Here is a 16,514-nt window from a genome sequence, read left to right on the forward strand (position 1 = left end):
GCAAGAGGCCTACACACAATAGCGAGCAAAGCATCAGGCCACCGCCACGCATCTCCCGGTGTGGGCAAGCACGTGCAACGGCAAGCCTGCCAAAGGGACCCCCACGCACAGGCTGCACCTGCTGGCCCGCTGGGGCACCGGCCGGGATGCTCTGCTTGCAGCCCTATACTGCTATATTCATACTTTTCCAGGTGTTGCCCGCAGCGGGTTACCCCCCCAGTGTGTGCTTCTTAACAAGCTCCGGTGCACTGCAGAAACGCAACACCTGCGGAGCCTGCTTTTGTGGGTGTTGCTTCTCCTCAATGCATAGGTGCTCGATGAGAAGCGCGCTCAACGGGGCTAACCTGTCTTGATCAACACTTCGACAAATACGAATATTGGAGTTCATTTCTATGCGAATATCGAATAGCATAATATTTGAAACTACTATATTCAATATTTTGAATATTTGTGCAACAGTAAAAATTTGCTTTGTGGACTAGAAACTAGGTGTGCTTACAGAAATACGACACAAGAAATTTATGAATGAATGGAAGTTCCTGCACTTTTGACACTGATGTGCGGAACTCTTGAGATGAATATTGTTGTGGGGTCTTCTTCGTCGTCATTGCACATCACCATCATCCCTGACTGCTCATGTGGCCCAACTGGGCAGTGCGGGCTGGTTCGAGCATAAACATTGTCGATACTTGTCGCAGAGTCACTCTCTGTCTTCCTCAAAGTATATTTATATATTTATATCTGTGTCCTCGGGGCCTGTGGGTATTACACATAGGAGTGGGATAAAAGTTTGTGCTAAAAAATAGGGGCAAAATATGAGAGAAATGTGAACGAAGCACAAAAATACACCGAAGATATGAGCCACTAATGGAATTACAGTCGCAGACCATTTTTTCGGACTCCGACATTTCGGACTTGTTCAATATATTGGACCTAAAGGCGGAACCATGACTTACCCAGTGATGTGATTGCTGCGCCAATTGCGCCAAACTTTGCCAAGGGACTAAGCCTGCTACATCCTGCTACATTTTGCCAAAATATTGGTAATCTGCGCCAAAGGAGCAATTTAGGTCGCCTTTCAAAACCGAAACTAAACTGAGTACTGTAATTGAGCAGGCGTGTGTTATGTGGCGCAAGTGGCTACCTGACACAAAGTACCGTGGATCAATTGTCCATCGGGTCTTGCATGGTTTTCCCGGCGTCTCCCGTTTCTCCCTCTCGTTTTGTGGGTCTTGTCACTCGTCTCTTTTTTTTATATTTTCAGTGATAAACGCGGATATGTACAGACGCTCCGACGCTAGCGGGCCGGGCACCAGCGATGCCGTCATGCTGTGAAACGAAACCACGTATTTGTGGCAACGGTCGTGGGAAAACTGTATTTGGTCACTGCCTTTCAGTCACTGTGGTTGCGCGAAGTCGAATGTTGCCATCTCCACATCACTGCAGATATGGTACTTTCTAAAATGAAACTAAGTACCGCCGCATGTTCATCAACATTCCTGTTCTTGTTTAAATCATATGTTACTACAAAAATCCATCTTTAATTCAAAGACTGTTCTGTCAAAGTATTGATTATCTAGGTTCCTCTTGGTGGGCCTTCTTTCGAGAGGGACCTCGATACGTGAAAAATCTGCCGTGAAAGAAAGTTGGTGAGGAGAAGTGAGCTAAAGCAAAGAAGGCAATGACTGTGCGCTGAACCAGCACAGCGTGCTTGTTTGTCTCGACTTCAGTCGTTGCACAAAGCGCTCTAAGAACTTTTTAAGGCTGGCTCGCAATGTCTTGCATCGATGCACTCAGGTTCTTTATTTTTTTGTGTTTTTAGCTTGTACCTTGTTTGCCGGCCTGGCAAGCACAAGCCACTGAACTGTTTTTGTCGCATGCTCAAAAGTTACATTTGTGTATAATTTTGAAGATAAGTTAGCAACGGAGCTGAGGGGCATGGTTTCGGTTTCAATCGGATAGCCGTTGTCTGCGCTCGCGCGACGAAGCATGCCCAACAGCAAGCCTGCCGAAGTTGGCCTCACGTGCATGCAAACATGATTGCGTGACTGAGGTACCAGCTGGGACGCTTGCAATTCATTGTTTTACGTTTGCTTACTTTTGACGAAAATCTGGCACGTCGGGAATGAGTAAAACGGTGGCAAGCGGTTTTTCGAAATTGCTTAGCAATGCCTACAGCACTGTACACTTTTGGGATGAATGAGCAGTAAAAACAGAAGCAGTGAGTTGCGTCACAACACGTCACATCAGAACACAACACAACACAAAGTGCCGTTCGTTTTACAGCACTTAAAACAAATATCTTTATTTTCTTAAGAATATCTGCTCCAAAATCCACTTTTGCTGCTTTGAAACACTGTCTTGGCTGCTCCAAAAGCCGCTTTTGCTGCTCGAAAACACTGTTTTGGTTGCTCCAAAGGCCACATTTGCTGCTCTAAAACACTGTTTTGGTTGCTCGAAAACGTGCGCCAAAATGGCTTAGGCCAATCACCATCACTGCTTACCCCATAAAAATAGTGCATATTCACGACCAATGTTTCGGACAGCCTGAAGTCCGAAAGTTCGATTATTCGGACAAAATCATCGCGAGCGATCAGCAGAAAACACCATCGAGAAGTGGCCATTTTGAATTCTATGTTGGCTGCAAATGGATTGGCTTGGTTTGGCAGTGCTACTTGAGTACTCCTGAGTACTCCTGCTAGGTGACGCTATGCTAGCCCTTTTTTTTCATTTAGTTGCATGTCATCATCATCATTATTATCATTTTGCTTTGTTTTTCCATTCCTTCGTGTCGCCATTTTGTGCTCGTGAATTTGCGCTTCTTATCTGGTTCAGACGGCACCGGCTTGGACGTCATGGCCACATCTGTTGTTCTGCCACCGCGATTTGTCGTTAAGAAGAGCAGAAAGTAATCGACCATAACGCTAGAAAAGAAGGCAGTGATTCTCAAGCCAACAGAAAGTTGCTGAATGCAAACGGAGGTGTAACCTGAAACAAGGCACTATTTACGGCTTTTTTATTCCCACTTGGAAGTAATAAAGGCGAGTTTTTCAATCTACTGCTTTTTCGGACTGCTCTATTATTCGGACGTTTTTTCGGTCCCTGCGAAGTCCGAATAATTGGTCGGCGACTGTATAGGGTACAAAATAAACAGTAGCTAGGGTGTGTTACCTATTACCATAAGTAATTAGTTGATGCCTTCAAATTACTCGGTGGTGGAAGGTATATTTACTAAAAGTGCAGAAAGGTGGTTCCGCCCAGTGTACATTTGAAGAATGGATGAGGTAATGTAAGCGGATGTTTCACAAGGATGTCTTCAGACTTTAAATTGGTGACCTACAAGTGCAGAAACAAATCAGGGGCTAGGCATTGGCCTGTCTTTTTTTTTTGGTAAACTGTTGGAATTATCAGTTTTGTAAAAAAGACAAGTGAGATATTTTCAGTGTAACGAAAGGGAAGGAAGCAATAAATTGTTTTTATAGTTAGGACCTTAGCTTTGAAATGCTAGTTAGAGAATATGAAACATGTTAACAATATTGATACTTTTTGTGAACTGCTAAGCAAACATTTGGAATCTGGGCTTTTCTAATACTACTGAAGTAATCATCATCATCATCATAGTTTATTGCAAAGAAACAAAACGAATGTGAAGTCAGACCTGCCAAAGCTGCATTGGACTTGACTGGCAGCACCAGTCAATTCCAATGCGTTCCTAGTTTATTTCTTTGTCTGTACTATAACTTTTCTTTGTTTCTGCGCATGGCTATATCGTTAAAATCATCGTGAATTTACAACTTTTGTCATTGTTGAGTGCATTTGTTACTTATTTTTAACCACAGCGATTTTCAGCAGCTCATCACTTGTATAATGCCCCATTGTAGCACCTTTGAGTTATTAATACATAAATAAATGAATAAGTATGCTGTGATTTTGTAATACTTCAAGGTCGGTCCCGACTGACCTGGACCCTAGATTGCATTTTTTGTGGACCCAGCCGAGACGTAGTGGCTGTTCTGCTTGAGTCTACTATATACTTTTGTTTGTCTCACTTAAAGACTGAGATATAGCCATTCCTGGCCCAGGGACCTACATGTTGTCACATTCAAGTGTCCTTTCCCCCTTCTCCCTGGACAGATGATCTGCCAACTGTTCCACACCTTGGACTCGGACCAGGACGGGAAGATCAGCTTCGAGGAGTTCCTCCAGGGGATGTTTCAGCACGGCCGTGCCCCAAGCAGTCGGGGCGTCTCTCCCCCTCCCCCTTCTGCTGCCACCCCGTCCTCCCTCCCTCCGGACCCCTCTCCCCCGCACATGACAGCACTGCCATCCTCAAGGCCAGTCAAGGACGCTGGCGAGGACATTGCTGGCCACTACCGACCACACCACACTTACCGGTGAGTGGCGAGGTGGTCCTGGGGACAGGAAAAAGCTCCCTTTCAGATGCGAGATTGCTTCGTAAAGTGTGGAGCATGCCCAAGAAATGCTTGTAAGGTTTTTCATTGTGCAGGTGAATTGATGCATTGCAGATGACTTGAATGGCATTAGCAGAGAGGTTAAGATGAAGCTCTTGCCTAGTGATCAAGTACTGGGAACAAAAGAAAGCTCCCTTCCAACCTGAGATATTTTTTCATAAACTGCGGAGCGTGCCCATGAAATGCTTGTAGGTTTTTTTTTTTATTGTGCAGGCGAGTTGCTACATTGCAAATGATTTGAGGTCATTAGCAGAGGGGATGAGATGAAGCTCTTGCCTAGTAATATGGACTGGGAACAGGAAAGAGCTCCCTTCCAGTCCGAGTTTGTTTCGTAAAGTGGGGAGCATGTCCAAGAAATGCTTGTGGATTTTTTTTTTGTTGTGCAGACGAGCTTGTACATTGCAGATGTCTTGAATAGCTTTAACACCAAGGGGTATACAAGTAAGTTCTCATCTGCAGTGCTAGCTGAATCAAGTTCTAACTATATAGTCAGCGGCAGGCTAAGAACCCAGGGTGAGCTTCGCCCGTGGGTGTAACGCGTCTGCTCTGCTTTTGAGAAAATAGTGCGCCGTCTGCTGCGTGACGTGACGACGCTGGCAAGATCATCGTTAAGCATGAGCAGGAGGAGTGGGCCTCGCTGCTGATTATAGTTAGAGTTAGATTATAGTTAGTTTAAAATGCATGCTGAGCATGCACTTTAAACAGCACCCACAAATATGGCGTCCAGTGAATACTTCCTATATGCTACGATTTGGTGATCTAGCTCGAGTCGAAGGCAAGCGCATTAAGCCTACAAAGAGAAGCCACGGGCACTGACAGGGCATGTTGACCGTAGCCTCAGCGGTTGCTATGCCTAACGACTCTATGAAGCAAGCAGACTAATCACTTTGACGACAACATGACTGTTGGATTTTCACTTATTCGCACAGAAACTACCACAGTCAGAAGTAGATACCACGAAGACTTTGTGGTGCAGACCCAAGCAGTCTAAGAGCTGGAAAATGACTGCAGGCATTTGGCAACCCTTGGCTCAGCTTCACAAACCGCACTTGCTGACACATTGAGAAAAAGACAGTTCGTCCAGCCGTGACGTCAATGACATAACAGGGAAAGCTATTGGCTGGCACGGTAATATGAACCCCTTTGAAGGGCACTTGCCAGTGGGTTCGTAACCTCACATCTACTATTAAGAGAGTGGGACACCTGAGGGGGGAGGGGCACTCTGCCTTGGCATCTGGTTGGCAGCGCTACGAATGACAGCGTCCGCCTTACGTTGCATAGCGCTGTCCACCTCTTCTATTGCGCCTGTAGCATCTTGGCCATATATGCACCTTTCTGTGGCCGCGCTTTTCAATCTCGCTTTGGAGTAAAGATTTCGCACCTTGACATTTGAAGACCTACCCACATCCAGCATTGCTGTGTATATATTTTCACGTCATTCCACTCGCAGGAGTTGCTCGACACTCGAGTTCACTCGTATCCCCTGCAGTCGTGGGCGGCAACGACGGCAACACAACGCCATGTTTTTCCTTGATCTACGCTGGAATAGGCCTCTACGAAGCACTTAGTGTTCGACGGTTCGAAAGGCGCCACGGAGTGACATTTACCGGTGCCAGTAATTGATAAATTCTATGTGAGAGGCTTTTTTTGCATTTCTTACTCTCAGATTTCTCTTCACTTGCGGGCGGATCGAGCAGACGTACTGGGATTGAGATGATAGCATCTCTTTTCGTTGGTGGATGGTGGGTGTCTGCGTTCTCGACTTGCACGTCTTGCATAAAATAAGTTAGCGATGACTGTGGCTCTGAACATTTTGTGTAGCGCACTCATATAAGTTGACATTTGTTAGAAACTAAGGTCAACTGTCATCCAAGATGTCTATGCATAATGCTTTTGCTACTAGCTACACCGTGGCATTGCTGTCTTGTCGCACTCTTCCAAAGCATGGCTTCATCGACATCACCCTGGCCGCCATTGTGGCGGCCATGCTGCTTAGTGGCCTCCCTCTGCAGCGCACATTTGGCTCCACCGAATTTGTTTTTTCTCCGCAACAACAAGTGGGAACGACCACCAGCATGGTGCAATGACATTGTGTACAAACCACGTACAGGGTTCCATGTTTTTGGTATATACGTAAAAATCTGCACATGCAGTCTGGCCTTGTTATAACAGATCTTGTTAGAACAGACATTCGGTTAAAACATATCAATTTGTGTAGTTTGGCTGGTCTTCCTACTTATGCCATGGGGCCAACTTTGCTCATTACAGATTTTCTTATAGCAATCATTCGGACGTAATGGACTATATTAGGAGGCTTCTAAGTTCCAATATAGCGGACTGAAGAGTAGTTACTGTTTCGAACATTACGTGGCTTTGGTACAACGACAGATGCGTCTATTTTCTAAACTGGTGTCATCGCACTTGGCGGCACGTGAGCCTCGTGTGACACAGAGTGTGCAGTGAGAACAATCATTAGTACAGCTCAATAAAAAGTCAGTATTTTTTGTTGAAGTTGAGAAGTTTCAATTAACCAGTTCTTTTCTTAATAGTATCCATTCAGATTTCGTCAGTCTCACTTTTTAGAGCAGACCCCAGTCATAATGCATGTCAAAGTCTGTAGTAAAAGCGTCTGCATTCTGCATTTTCCTTTTACAACAGACCAAAATACTCTTCACTGTCCATATCCATTTTAATGAGTTTGTACTATAATATGAAGTTTTTTTTCTCCAAATTTTGCGTGTCAAATTTACGCTTATATCATTTGCGGATTGAAACAATTCTACCGTGAAATACCACGAAAGTGCCCACTTCGTTTAAGCTCTCACTATTGACATTTCCCAAACTTGGGAATTCTGAACATCATACATTGACCAATTTGACCGGAAAAGCACCCAGGCCTAGATTAACTCATTTTTCAGTGAAAGAGGGGGGACCGCTCCCCTAGTACTTTATGGTAATCTTCCGTTGGTTAGTGATTGCAAAAACATTGGTTTAACATAGTTTCTGTTTCAAAGTAATATGATGTCAAATCACCGATTATCATTGTCATCAGGTGGTTGCGAGTTGTGCAGTTGTGTTGCAACCGGATCCCCCATATCGTGCGGTCGTCGAAGTGTCCTTCTCTCTTCATGTCCCGCCGTCCTCAGTTCTTCCCAAACATCCCGACAAGCTGTGTGAATGCATCATTGCTGAAGCTGTACTCGGGTGCGTTTAAAAGGAAGGTTGTCTAATGGCTGAGAGCATTGGCTGCAGCATAGTGGGATGGAAGTTTACAGCGAACGAAAGCTTTATAACTTTTCGTTACACTCTTGACTTTGAAACCAGCTAGCCCTAAAATACATTCTGCATTAAAAAATAGTTCTTTCTTTTTTAATTTACTTTCACTAAGGACTTAGCTCCCCAATTAATTCCTCCTAAAAAGAATAGGTTCCAGGAAAAAAGTGTCTGTGTCCTTTGTCTTAATAGACCTTTTGCTAAATTACCCAAGCATCACAAAGAATGCTAAGGAACGTAGGTATGTGCACTACACGCGCTTGCCTTCCTTATACAAAAAATTTTAAATAAATAACCAAAATAAAGCATTTGGAGATCCACGTGCAACGTGCAATTTGTTTCAGATTTTTGTTTTCAAACAGTTACAGCTGCAAAGCCCAGCATGTGCAGTGTTCATACCTACGTTCCCAGTATTTTTTTTTGTGCTTGTGTAATTCGGAAAAAGGTCTATTGAGTAGATTTGAGCTACTCCCATGGGCCATAACATAATGACACAGGTAAAGTGACATTAGTGTAGGTTTCTGAACACTCGGGGATGGGGTTCTCGAACTCGAGGACTGCCTAGCCCTTTTAATGGCAGCTGATCGTAACCGCTCCTGATTTTGGCGTTCATGCAGTAAAGCAGTGCAGGTGCCCACACACTTTGTAAATAATAATGCACACATTGGGAATGTTTGTTGCATATGTGCAGCTGAAGATTCCCTGGAAGCACACTGGCCAATTGGTCTGTCAATTAGAATTAGTATACGAGGTGTAATCAGGAAGTTCTGGGACTGATTTTGTAGCGTAAAAGGAGAGGGCAGCACAGTGATGCGCGCTCAGCAGTCGAAGGAAGGGACCTCCGTGTCTCGTTATACCAAAGGGTGCCGCTCTGTGAACATTTGCAGCTGCGTTTCACGAGTTTCCGTGACCACGTGCATGGGCACAATGGCGATTTTACTATAGACTACAAACCAGAGCGAGAGCGAACATCAATTTTGCGTCAAACTCGACAAATGTAAAGCAGAGACCTTCGATAGGATTCAGCAGGCTTGTGTAAAAAAGCAATGAATTTCGCTAGGTTTTTTATGTGGCACTCGCGAGTCGTGCTTCAGGAACGGCAGAACATCGCTTGAAGACAAAGAGCGGTAGGGCGACTTTATTCGACCGCTCTTTGATTTCGGTGACGTTCTGCCATTCTTGAGGCGCAAGTGCCGCTCAAAATGCCTCGCACACCTCACTTTTTTTTTTACATAAGCTTTCTAAATCATTTTAGAGGTCTCTGTTTTATGTTTTCTGAGCTTGACGTAAAAATGATGTTTGTTCTTGCCTTGGTTTGCAGTGTATGGAAACAATGCCATCATGCTCGTGCATGTGGTCAAACAAACTAGTGTAGCGCAGCTCCAAATGTTCACAGAGCGACGCCCTTTGGTTTAATGAGACACGAAGGTTCCTTCCTTCGACTGCCGAGCACGCATCAATGTACTGCCCTCACTTTCTACGCTACAAAATCAGTCCCGGAACTTTTTGATCACCCCTCATATTTTCATTTGGAACCTGAATGGGTTTTATCATGAATAAAATAGCGCAAAACAACAAGGAAGGAAGGATGAGGTAGGCAGGAAGGGCGTAATGGGTTCCAATTGGTTCTTATTGGTTCCCACGGACACTGACCAGTTGGTTGTCCGAAAACCTAATCTGTACCAATTGGGAAAATTCTAATTGGAACCTAGTGGGAATTTTCAGCTGCAATGGATGGCTCAAATCTTCATAAAATATGCTTAAACAGGAGGAGCATTATACTTAGGGGTGGGGACGGCCTAAGAAATTCTGCTCCTTGGGGAATGCTTGAGGGTGCTTTGATAAATCTCAGGGGTGGTTTTCTGATCAGTGCGGGTATCTCTTTTGGTGGTTAACTCACCCACAAGAGGTATTTTTGGGTCACGTGACCAGCTCCATGGGAAGAGAGTACCTAGTGTTCCAGCTGGTTCCGCTCAGCAGACGTAAGCCTTGCCTGTTGTTTTCTTTAATTCTCGATTAACCGAACTTCCCCAGAAATAACTTTACATGCCGCTCCTAAAGTACACGAATGTGGTTAATTTCACTTGCACTTCAAGCCTGGTAAAAGTGAGCGAGTTGAACATGAATACTTAAAATTGAAAGAATAAAACACGGAGTACAAGCACTAGACAACCACGTTCCTTCACAACCACTGAAAGAATGTGGTTGTCCTGTGCTTGTCCTCCATGTTTTATTCCTTCGATTTTAAGTATTTCAAGCCTCTTCACCATTTTTCTGCACGCAAAATCGGACTTTGGCTGGAACGGTACGTACCTTTAGTTTCTTGTCCCCACAAAGCTGGTGACGTGACCTCAAAATTCCTCTTGCAGGTGAATTAACCAGTGGGAGAGATACCCACATTGATTGGCAAACCGGCCTTGGGTTTTCCTGGGAACCCCACATGAGAAACCTTGCCCTAAGTTTAAAAAAACCCATCAGGCTCCAGTTGGAAAATTCCCAGTGGTACCAATTAGGCTTTCAGACAACCAATTGGTCACTCCCAATGGGAACCAATGGTAACCATTGGGAACCCATATGGGTTCCAAGTGGAAAAATAATTCCAATTGGTGAGACCCATTGGCCAGTGTGTTTCCAGTTGGAACCTACTAAAACTAATTGGTTCCAATTAATACCAGTTGGAATGCCAATTGGATCTAATGGGAATTTTTAGCTGGGAAGCTTCACTCTGGAGTGAGATCCAGAATATGTGGGAACACGTGAAACGCTGTGCTACACTGATGGTCCCTGCCGTTTCACTCCACAGTCGAGGCCGCAGCGCCACTGGCTTCAGCAAAGACGCCTCAGCAGCAGATGACACAATGCCGGAGCAACCCGTGACTGGAGCCGCGGCACCGGTTTGGGAGTCCGGAATCTTCTCGAGCATCGATCCGGACAACTCTGGGTGAGCGGCATGCTTGGATTTTTTCTTTGTCTGGGCCCGTTTGTCGCACGGCGGATCCTTCGTCACCTCCGCTGTCGGTATCCTGCAGCCACTAAAACAAGCCACGCTCCAGAGAAGCGACACTTCAGCCATCTTGTTTCTTAAAATCATTGTTGCGGGCTGTCTCAAACTTTATCCAAAATCGTGGGAAATGTATGCTTTTCGTCCTTCAGAAATTTTAAAATAGTTTGTGACAGAGCAAACTGATATTGCCTGAGCTTCTTGGCACCATTTATAAAGCCAAGAAAGTCTCCACAAGGCCTTTATTCGACAGCACTTGCATTGCGAGGCGTGAAAAATTGTGGGGCCGTTTGGACATGCTCTTGCGGCCAACTTGCACAATCCATACGTCCTGGAAGCGGCTCAGTTCCTACTTTCTCACGCACTGCAAGTTGAGAGTACAAAAAAAAAAAGGAGCGAACACATTGTGAGGCCGATACGACCCTGTTTCATTTTTGTCCTGCTTTTTTTGCTTTCCGAAGTCGCAAAATGCTAAGCCAGCGTGAACCGCGGCATCTATTTACGGGGCCATTCACGCATACGTTGAATTGCCATAGTGCGTGAAACGAAACGATGGGGTGTGTATGGTCTATTGCGCCTGCTAGTCTACAAAATGGCTGCACCCACAAGACAATAGAGCAATTGAGTGTCTCTATTCTAACCGTAGCTATTTAGTGGCTTCAGTCGGTCCTATGTTTTGGAACATTGATCGCTGAAATGCCTTTCAGCTGGTGCATTCACCGCATCTTTAGTTTGTCTGCTGGATCTCTGCCTGAGGGAATCATATATTTTTGCATTGTGGCAGTTCTTGGAATATATCACGGTCCTGAAAACCGCGGTACTAGTGGTTACTGCTGTCGTAGTTCCGTGCTCTGCTCTCAGTCTGCCGGTTGGCTGGCTGATGGCAAACTTTGCAACCCTGAATTCGGATGCTGCAATGCCAGTGATGCCTGAACCTACTTCTGTTGTTTCTTCACTTTGACGAGCAACTGCAAGGATTGTGAGAACTTTTTTTCTCGCAGGTCTGTGTGATATATTTTGTTGCTTTTTTGTGAATGCATTTTCAATATCGCATGGAAGGGCGTATGAGATACGTAATATATCAGTGGACTTGTTATGAGTAAACAAATATTTGCACGATACTAGTGGACCGACTTTGTTATAAATGAGTAAACAAATATTTGCACGATACTAGTGGACCGACTTTGTTATAAATGAGTGGTCCACAATGTCTTTTGCCACTTGAAACAATGTTCATTGTTGTGTCCCCTGGTGGCCCCCTGCTTGACGCTAGCTCCTGCTGTGATATTGTTTGCACCCCTCTCCCCTCCTCAAATGTTTCATCGTTGAGGCGAATTGCACTCCATGTGTTGCACCCTACGACTTGTCAGATCCTAGCCCACCTTCGAATAGCCGGAGGCTATAGCACTGCTGTGTCGACACTTGGACGGATATGTTGCTTTCCTGGTCGTCAATAAACACTGGCACCGCTTAAAAGCCTGGAGGGACGTCACTTTCCCATTTGCTGGGCACCACCGAAGCCGCCACATCTGCTTCCTCCAGACGCTGTTAAATAGGTGTCCATGGTTTCTGCATCGTGCCCTCAACTGCGGCCATCGGCTGCCCCTCTGCTTTCCCAATTTAATGCTACAGGTGGTCTTCATGGTGGCCGCATGCTGTGTCCCCATCAAAGTGCAGGATATATGTAGGGGACGACACACGGCACAGCGAATGCTGTGGCACGACCGACCAGATAAAGTCCTGTTGGTGCACACCCGAGTAGCCTTAGAAAACTGCGTCTCTACCATCCAGACGGTGCTACTGGGGAAAAAAAAAGTGTAAAATTTCCATATTGTTTATCCGGACACATGCTCGTTTTGCTCAGAGCGTCTGCTCTGACCTTAATGGATGCTCACTTGAACACCGCGCCAGAGATCTCTCCGCTTCAACGCATTAAAAAAACTGTTATGGCCGCTGTTGAGGCACCAAGCTAGGATCAGTGTCGAAACAGTGTCTAAACAACACACATAGCTCAAATACTAAGTTTTACATGACTTGACACGCTCAGGAAAGGGCTTTAAAAACAGGCAAATGTCCTATAAAGAAGCATGGGAAACCGCAGGCCTGCGACAGGCTGCCATTAGCCGCATGTCAAGGAGCCATCTGATGGCGCCGCACACAACTATGTCAAGAAGAGGAACTTTATGTGGCAGCTGCGAGGCGTGCGGTGTTTACACTATATAAATCTTATACCGTGGTCCCTATGCTATGTCATCTGGCAGCCTCAAAATCAAAACACTAAAAATTCCCAGGTTGTTTTCTCAAGCTTCCCTTTCGCTCTCAGGACTACTCTTTAGACAGCACAGTTGGGTGCTGCATTATATAGCGGAATCGGTGTTGGTCTCTGTCACGCCGGGGAGGAATGCGGAGGCAGTAAAGACAAGAAGGCCAAGAAGGCCAGTGGAGGATGAGAATAAAGGAATATATATTTACAACAGAAGAACGCCGGGCACATTGAAGAAATTGGTTAGAGTCTACAAAGTACCCTGTCTTACAACAGCAGACGAATTGAAAAAAGAAAAAGTTTGAAGGCACCTAAGCACTGATGGGTTGTGAATGCGAAAGCATGAGTGTTCAGTGCAATGCCGCGGGGTGATCCGAGGAGTTTTGTGGCGTGAGTAATGTTTTCGAGTTGTGGCAGAAGCACCGGCGACGATGTGGATGCTAGATTCGGCGCCATTTCCGTCGTCGGCGAGATGAGCAGAAGCACCGCCTACGATGTGGATGATGGAGGCGACAGCATGTTGGTCGGTGGCGAGACAAGTAGAAGCCTCCGAGCGCACGCCAACGTGCACGTTTTAACCGGCACGGGGCCCGTAGTGGCGTGGGGTCTCGGCGGTTAGTTTTATGGGCGCGCTGGCTGCACGGACAGGCAGCGCCATCTGGTGTCGGCCGTTGAAACTGACACGTGCAGCGGCTAATGGGAGCCTCGTCGCTGCACGCCAGCCAATCGGACCTTTGGGATCAGGGAAACTAGGGGCCGTTTTTGCGCTTCAAACTGATGACGTCGGCTCGCTCCATGGGACAGTTAATGCTTTCACATTAAAAGAATAACTAGAAGTAGTGGCAGGCAACCATTATGACGCTTAACAATACCGTCAATAAGTCCCCAGTCTCAGTGGTAAGTCCCCGCTTGAGTCACTCACAAACACTTCCTCGTGGTTGTTGGCTGGGTACTCAACGCTCGGAGGCTGAACTTGCGGACCGATGTCCCAGGCCGCGAGTCCCGTTCTTCGGAGCGTAGCCGAGGCTTGCTCGGTGCGTCGCCGAGACCTCGTTCCGTGGCTCGGTGCGTCGCTGAGACCTTGTTTTCTGGCTCGGTGCGTCGCCGAGACCTCGTTGCTTGGCTCAGTGCGTCACCGAGACCTCGTTCCCTGGCTCAGTGCGTCACCGGGAACTCGTTCCCTGGCTCGGAGTGTCGCCAAGACCTCGTTTTCTGGCTCGGTGCGCCGCCCAGCCCGAATGCTCTAGCTTATTCAAAACACCCCACTAGTTCCCTTCTCCTTCTTTTCCCACCTAGTGGCGCACCCGTGACAGCCTCACCCTATTAAAGGGATACTCCACCGTTTTTTTCATTGTCTCCGATTTGCTTGAAATTTTGCTAAACTAACCAACAAACATTGCTAAAATAGTATCCCAAATATTAGGTCAAAATATTGTTTTTTCGCGAAGTTATTGAATTTACAGTTTTGGTCTTCACCATGTTTTTCAAACTGAAAGTCTCTACTGGCAACAATGAAAAAGTGACGTCAGTGGAAGGCAGGGGTTAACTTTTTGGACTACAGAAGTTGTTCCCAACGGATTTGAAGCAGTTTCATGGTGTCAAATGAGTGCTTTGGAAGCTCGCTCCCGTATCCGCGCTCCAGCACAGAAAAAATGATTGGCATATTCTATTTTTAGACGACTTGCTCGACTGGCAAGCCTGCCTGCCACTGACGTCACGGCACTGAAAAGTGCGCGAATATTTGAATATTGGTTTTTGTACCATTTTCATTTGCCGATTTCACAATACCTATTATGAATTTCGCGATGCTAAATAGCATACCGGAAAGGCTGAAGGCCGGGGAGTCAGAAAATATAGTTAGTTGAGGTAGCTCAAAAAATCGGTGGAGTATCCCTTTAAGAGCCAGCAACATCTAGAACAGTGCACTTGGAAATGCAGGCCCTTTGATGCTCACAAGCGTATCTGACAGGCAATTGACCCATGTCTTGCAAATATAAATTGCAGGCATGCAGCCATCAACTTGGCTGAAGGTGATGGCCCCATGTACCATACTTACTTGGAAGAAGCGTCCACAAGTACCAAAAGGTGCATCCGTCGAAACAGGCCTTCAGAATTGATATGGAGGCGATCGAGACGTACCGTATTTGCACGAATAGAACGCGAGTCTTTTTTCGAAATTACGCGCTCCAAAACGCACGTCGCGTTATATTCAAGATTGAGTTCATCCACGAGGCACGCGAGTCTGGAGAAAGCCATCCTCCATCCCAATGCAAGAGATCGGGTGGGAAAAGAAGTGGGGGTGTGGGAGGGAATTTGTTAGCTATTGGGCCACCTGAAGGGGGAATAGAAAACATAAAAATAATTTTTGTCGCTTTTGTGATTGTACAACGCGTGCCGAAAAGCACGCTGCAGAAATGCAACGCGTCACGCGAAAATGCGGGCACCGGCCAATTCAAGCTGAGCCAAGCCAGGCCAGGTCAAGTCAACGCAAGCCACGCATTGACCAGAACATGAATGACTGATTGTGTATCGGGTCCAGCAGTCTTTTTTTCTGCCTGCGCATTTTTTAGTTTCTGCTCTGGAGCGGTCTGGTGTTTGTGTGTTGGTGCTTCTGCTTGGTGCCTTGCTTTGCTTGTGGGCTGCCAAGGAGCTCACGCCAAAGAAAAAGGAACTACTAGACAGGAACTACCAGACAAGTGGCGCCATGCTGCTGCGTATTGCTAATGCTTAGTGGTCAAGTGGATTCTAAATGGAAGGACCTGAGCAGTGAGGATGAGTGCGGTCAAAACATAAACTGATATTTCTTTGATTTCCATTGCCTTTTCACTTCTGCTATGCCCCCGAGTAATATTATTTCTGTTTCTTTTTGAGGGCATCAAAAGCCTGCCCCCGTGTTATATTCGTGGTCGCGTTATATTCATGCAAGTGTGTACCTGGTTCAGGAAAAGACCAGGGCATGTGCTTGACGAAATTGGGAGCTCCCTGATGTATTTAATTTGCCAACCTTGGCTGCGATGTCCTCATCGATGCCGAACTGCCACCTGTGGCTTCGGTCCACCAGCTTCATCTGGTGGGCTGAAGTCACCGAAGACCAAAGCCACCTTTGGCTTCGGTCCACCAGCTTCATCTAATGTGCTGAAGTCCCAGCAGATGAACCTACAGGCCTAAAATTGCTGTCGTCAATGATTCTAGCATGATCACATGCCCCCCTTCCAACCTGCCACCCTCCATTACAGAAAAGTCTCCCATGCAGTTTGCAAAGTGTCACCATTCCACTCCAGCTGGTAGATGGTGCCCTAGACCACAATGCAGCATGCAGTGGAGCTAATACATTTGAATCTCGTTAATTCATACTCGAGGGGGGCCAAAACTTTGTTTGAATAATCAGGAGTTTCCTTTCATAGAGATACATTGAATAGGATCTGCATGTTAGATTGAATTATTCGCAAGTTTGAATTAAGAGAGTTTGAACTACTATTGAGAGTCGACTATACTAGATCTCAGC

General features: G+C 46.1%; 1 protein-coding gene across 1 annotated transcript in view; it reads left to right on the forward strand.

Annotated features, from left to right (window-relative positions):
* The window catches only part of LOC120851169, a 534,438-nt gene that overhangs the window by 114,952 nt on the left and 402,972 nt on the right, over nucleotides 1–16,514 (forward strand). Inside the window, exons 7-8 of the mRNA XM_042288512.1 lie at nucleotides 4,135–4,394; nucleotides 10,549–10,686. Coding sequence (XP_042144446.1) covers nucleotides 4,135–4,394; nucleotides 10,549–10,686 — 398 coding nt within the window. The remainder of the gene's footprint in view (nucleotides 1–4,134; nucleotides 4,395–10,548; nucleotides 10,687–16,514) is intronic.

Source organism: Ixodes scapularis, unplaced genomic scaffold (assembly GCF_016920785.2).
Source record: "Ixodes scapularis isolate PalLabHiFi unplaced genomic scaffold, ASM1692078v2 PGA_scaffold10__122_contigs__length_95168666, whole genome shotgun sequence".
Classification (NCBI taxonomy): domain Eukaryota; kingdom Metazoa; phylum Arthropoda; class Arachnida; order Ixodida; family Ixodidae; genus Ixodes; species Ixodes scapularis.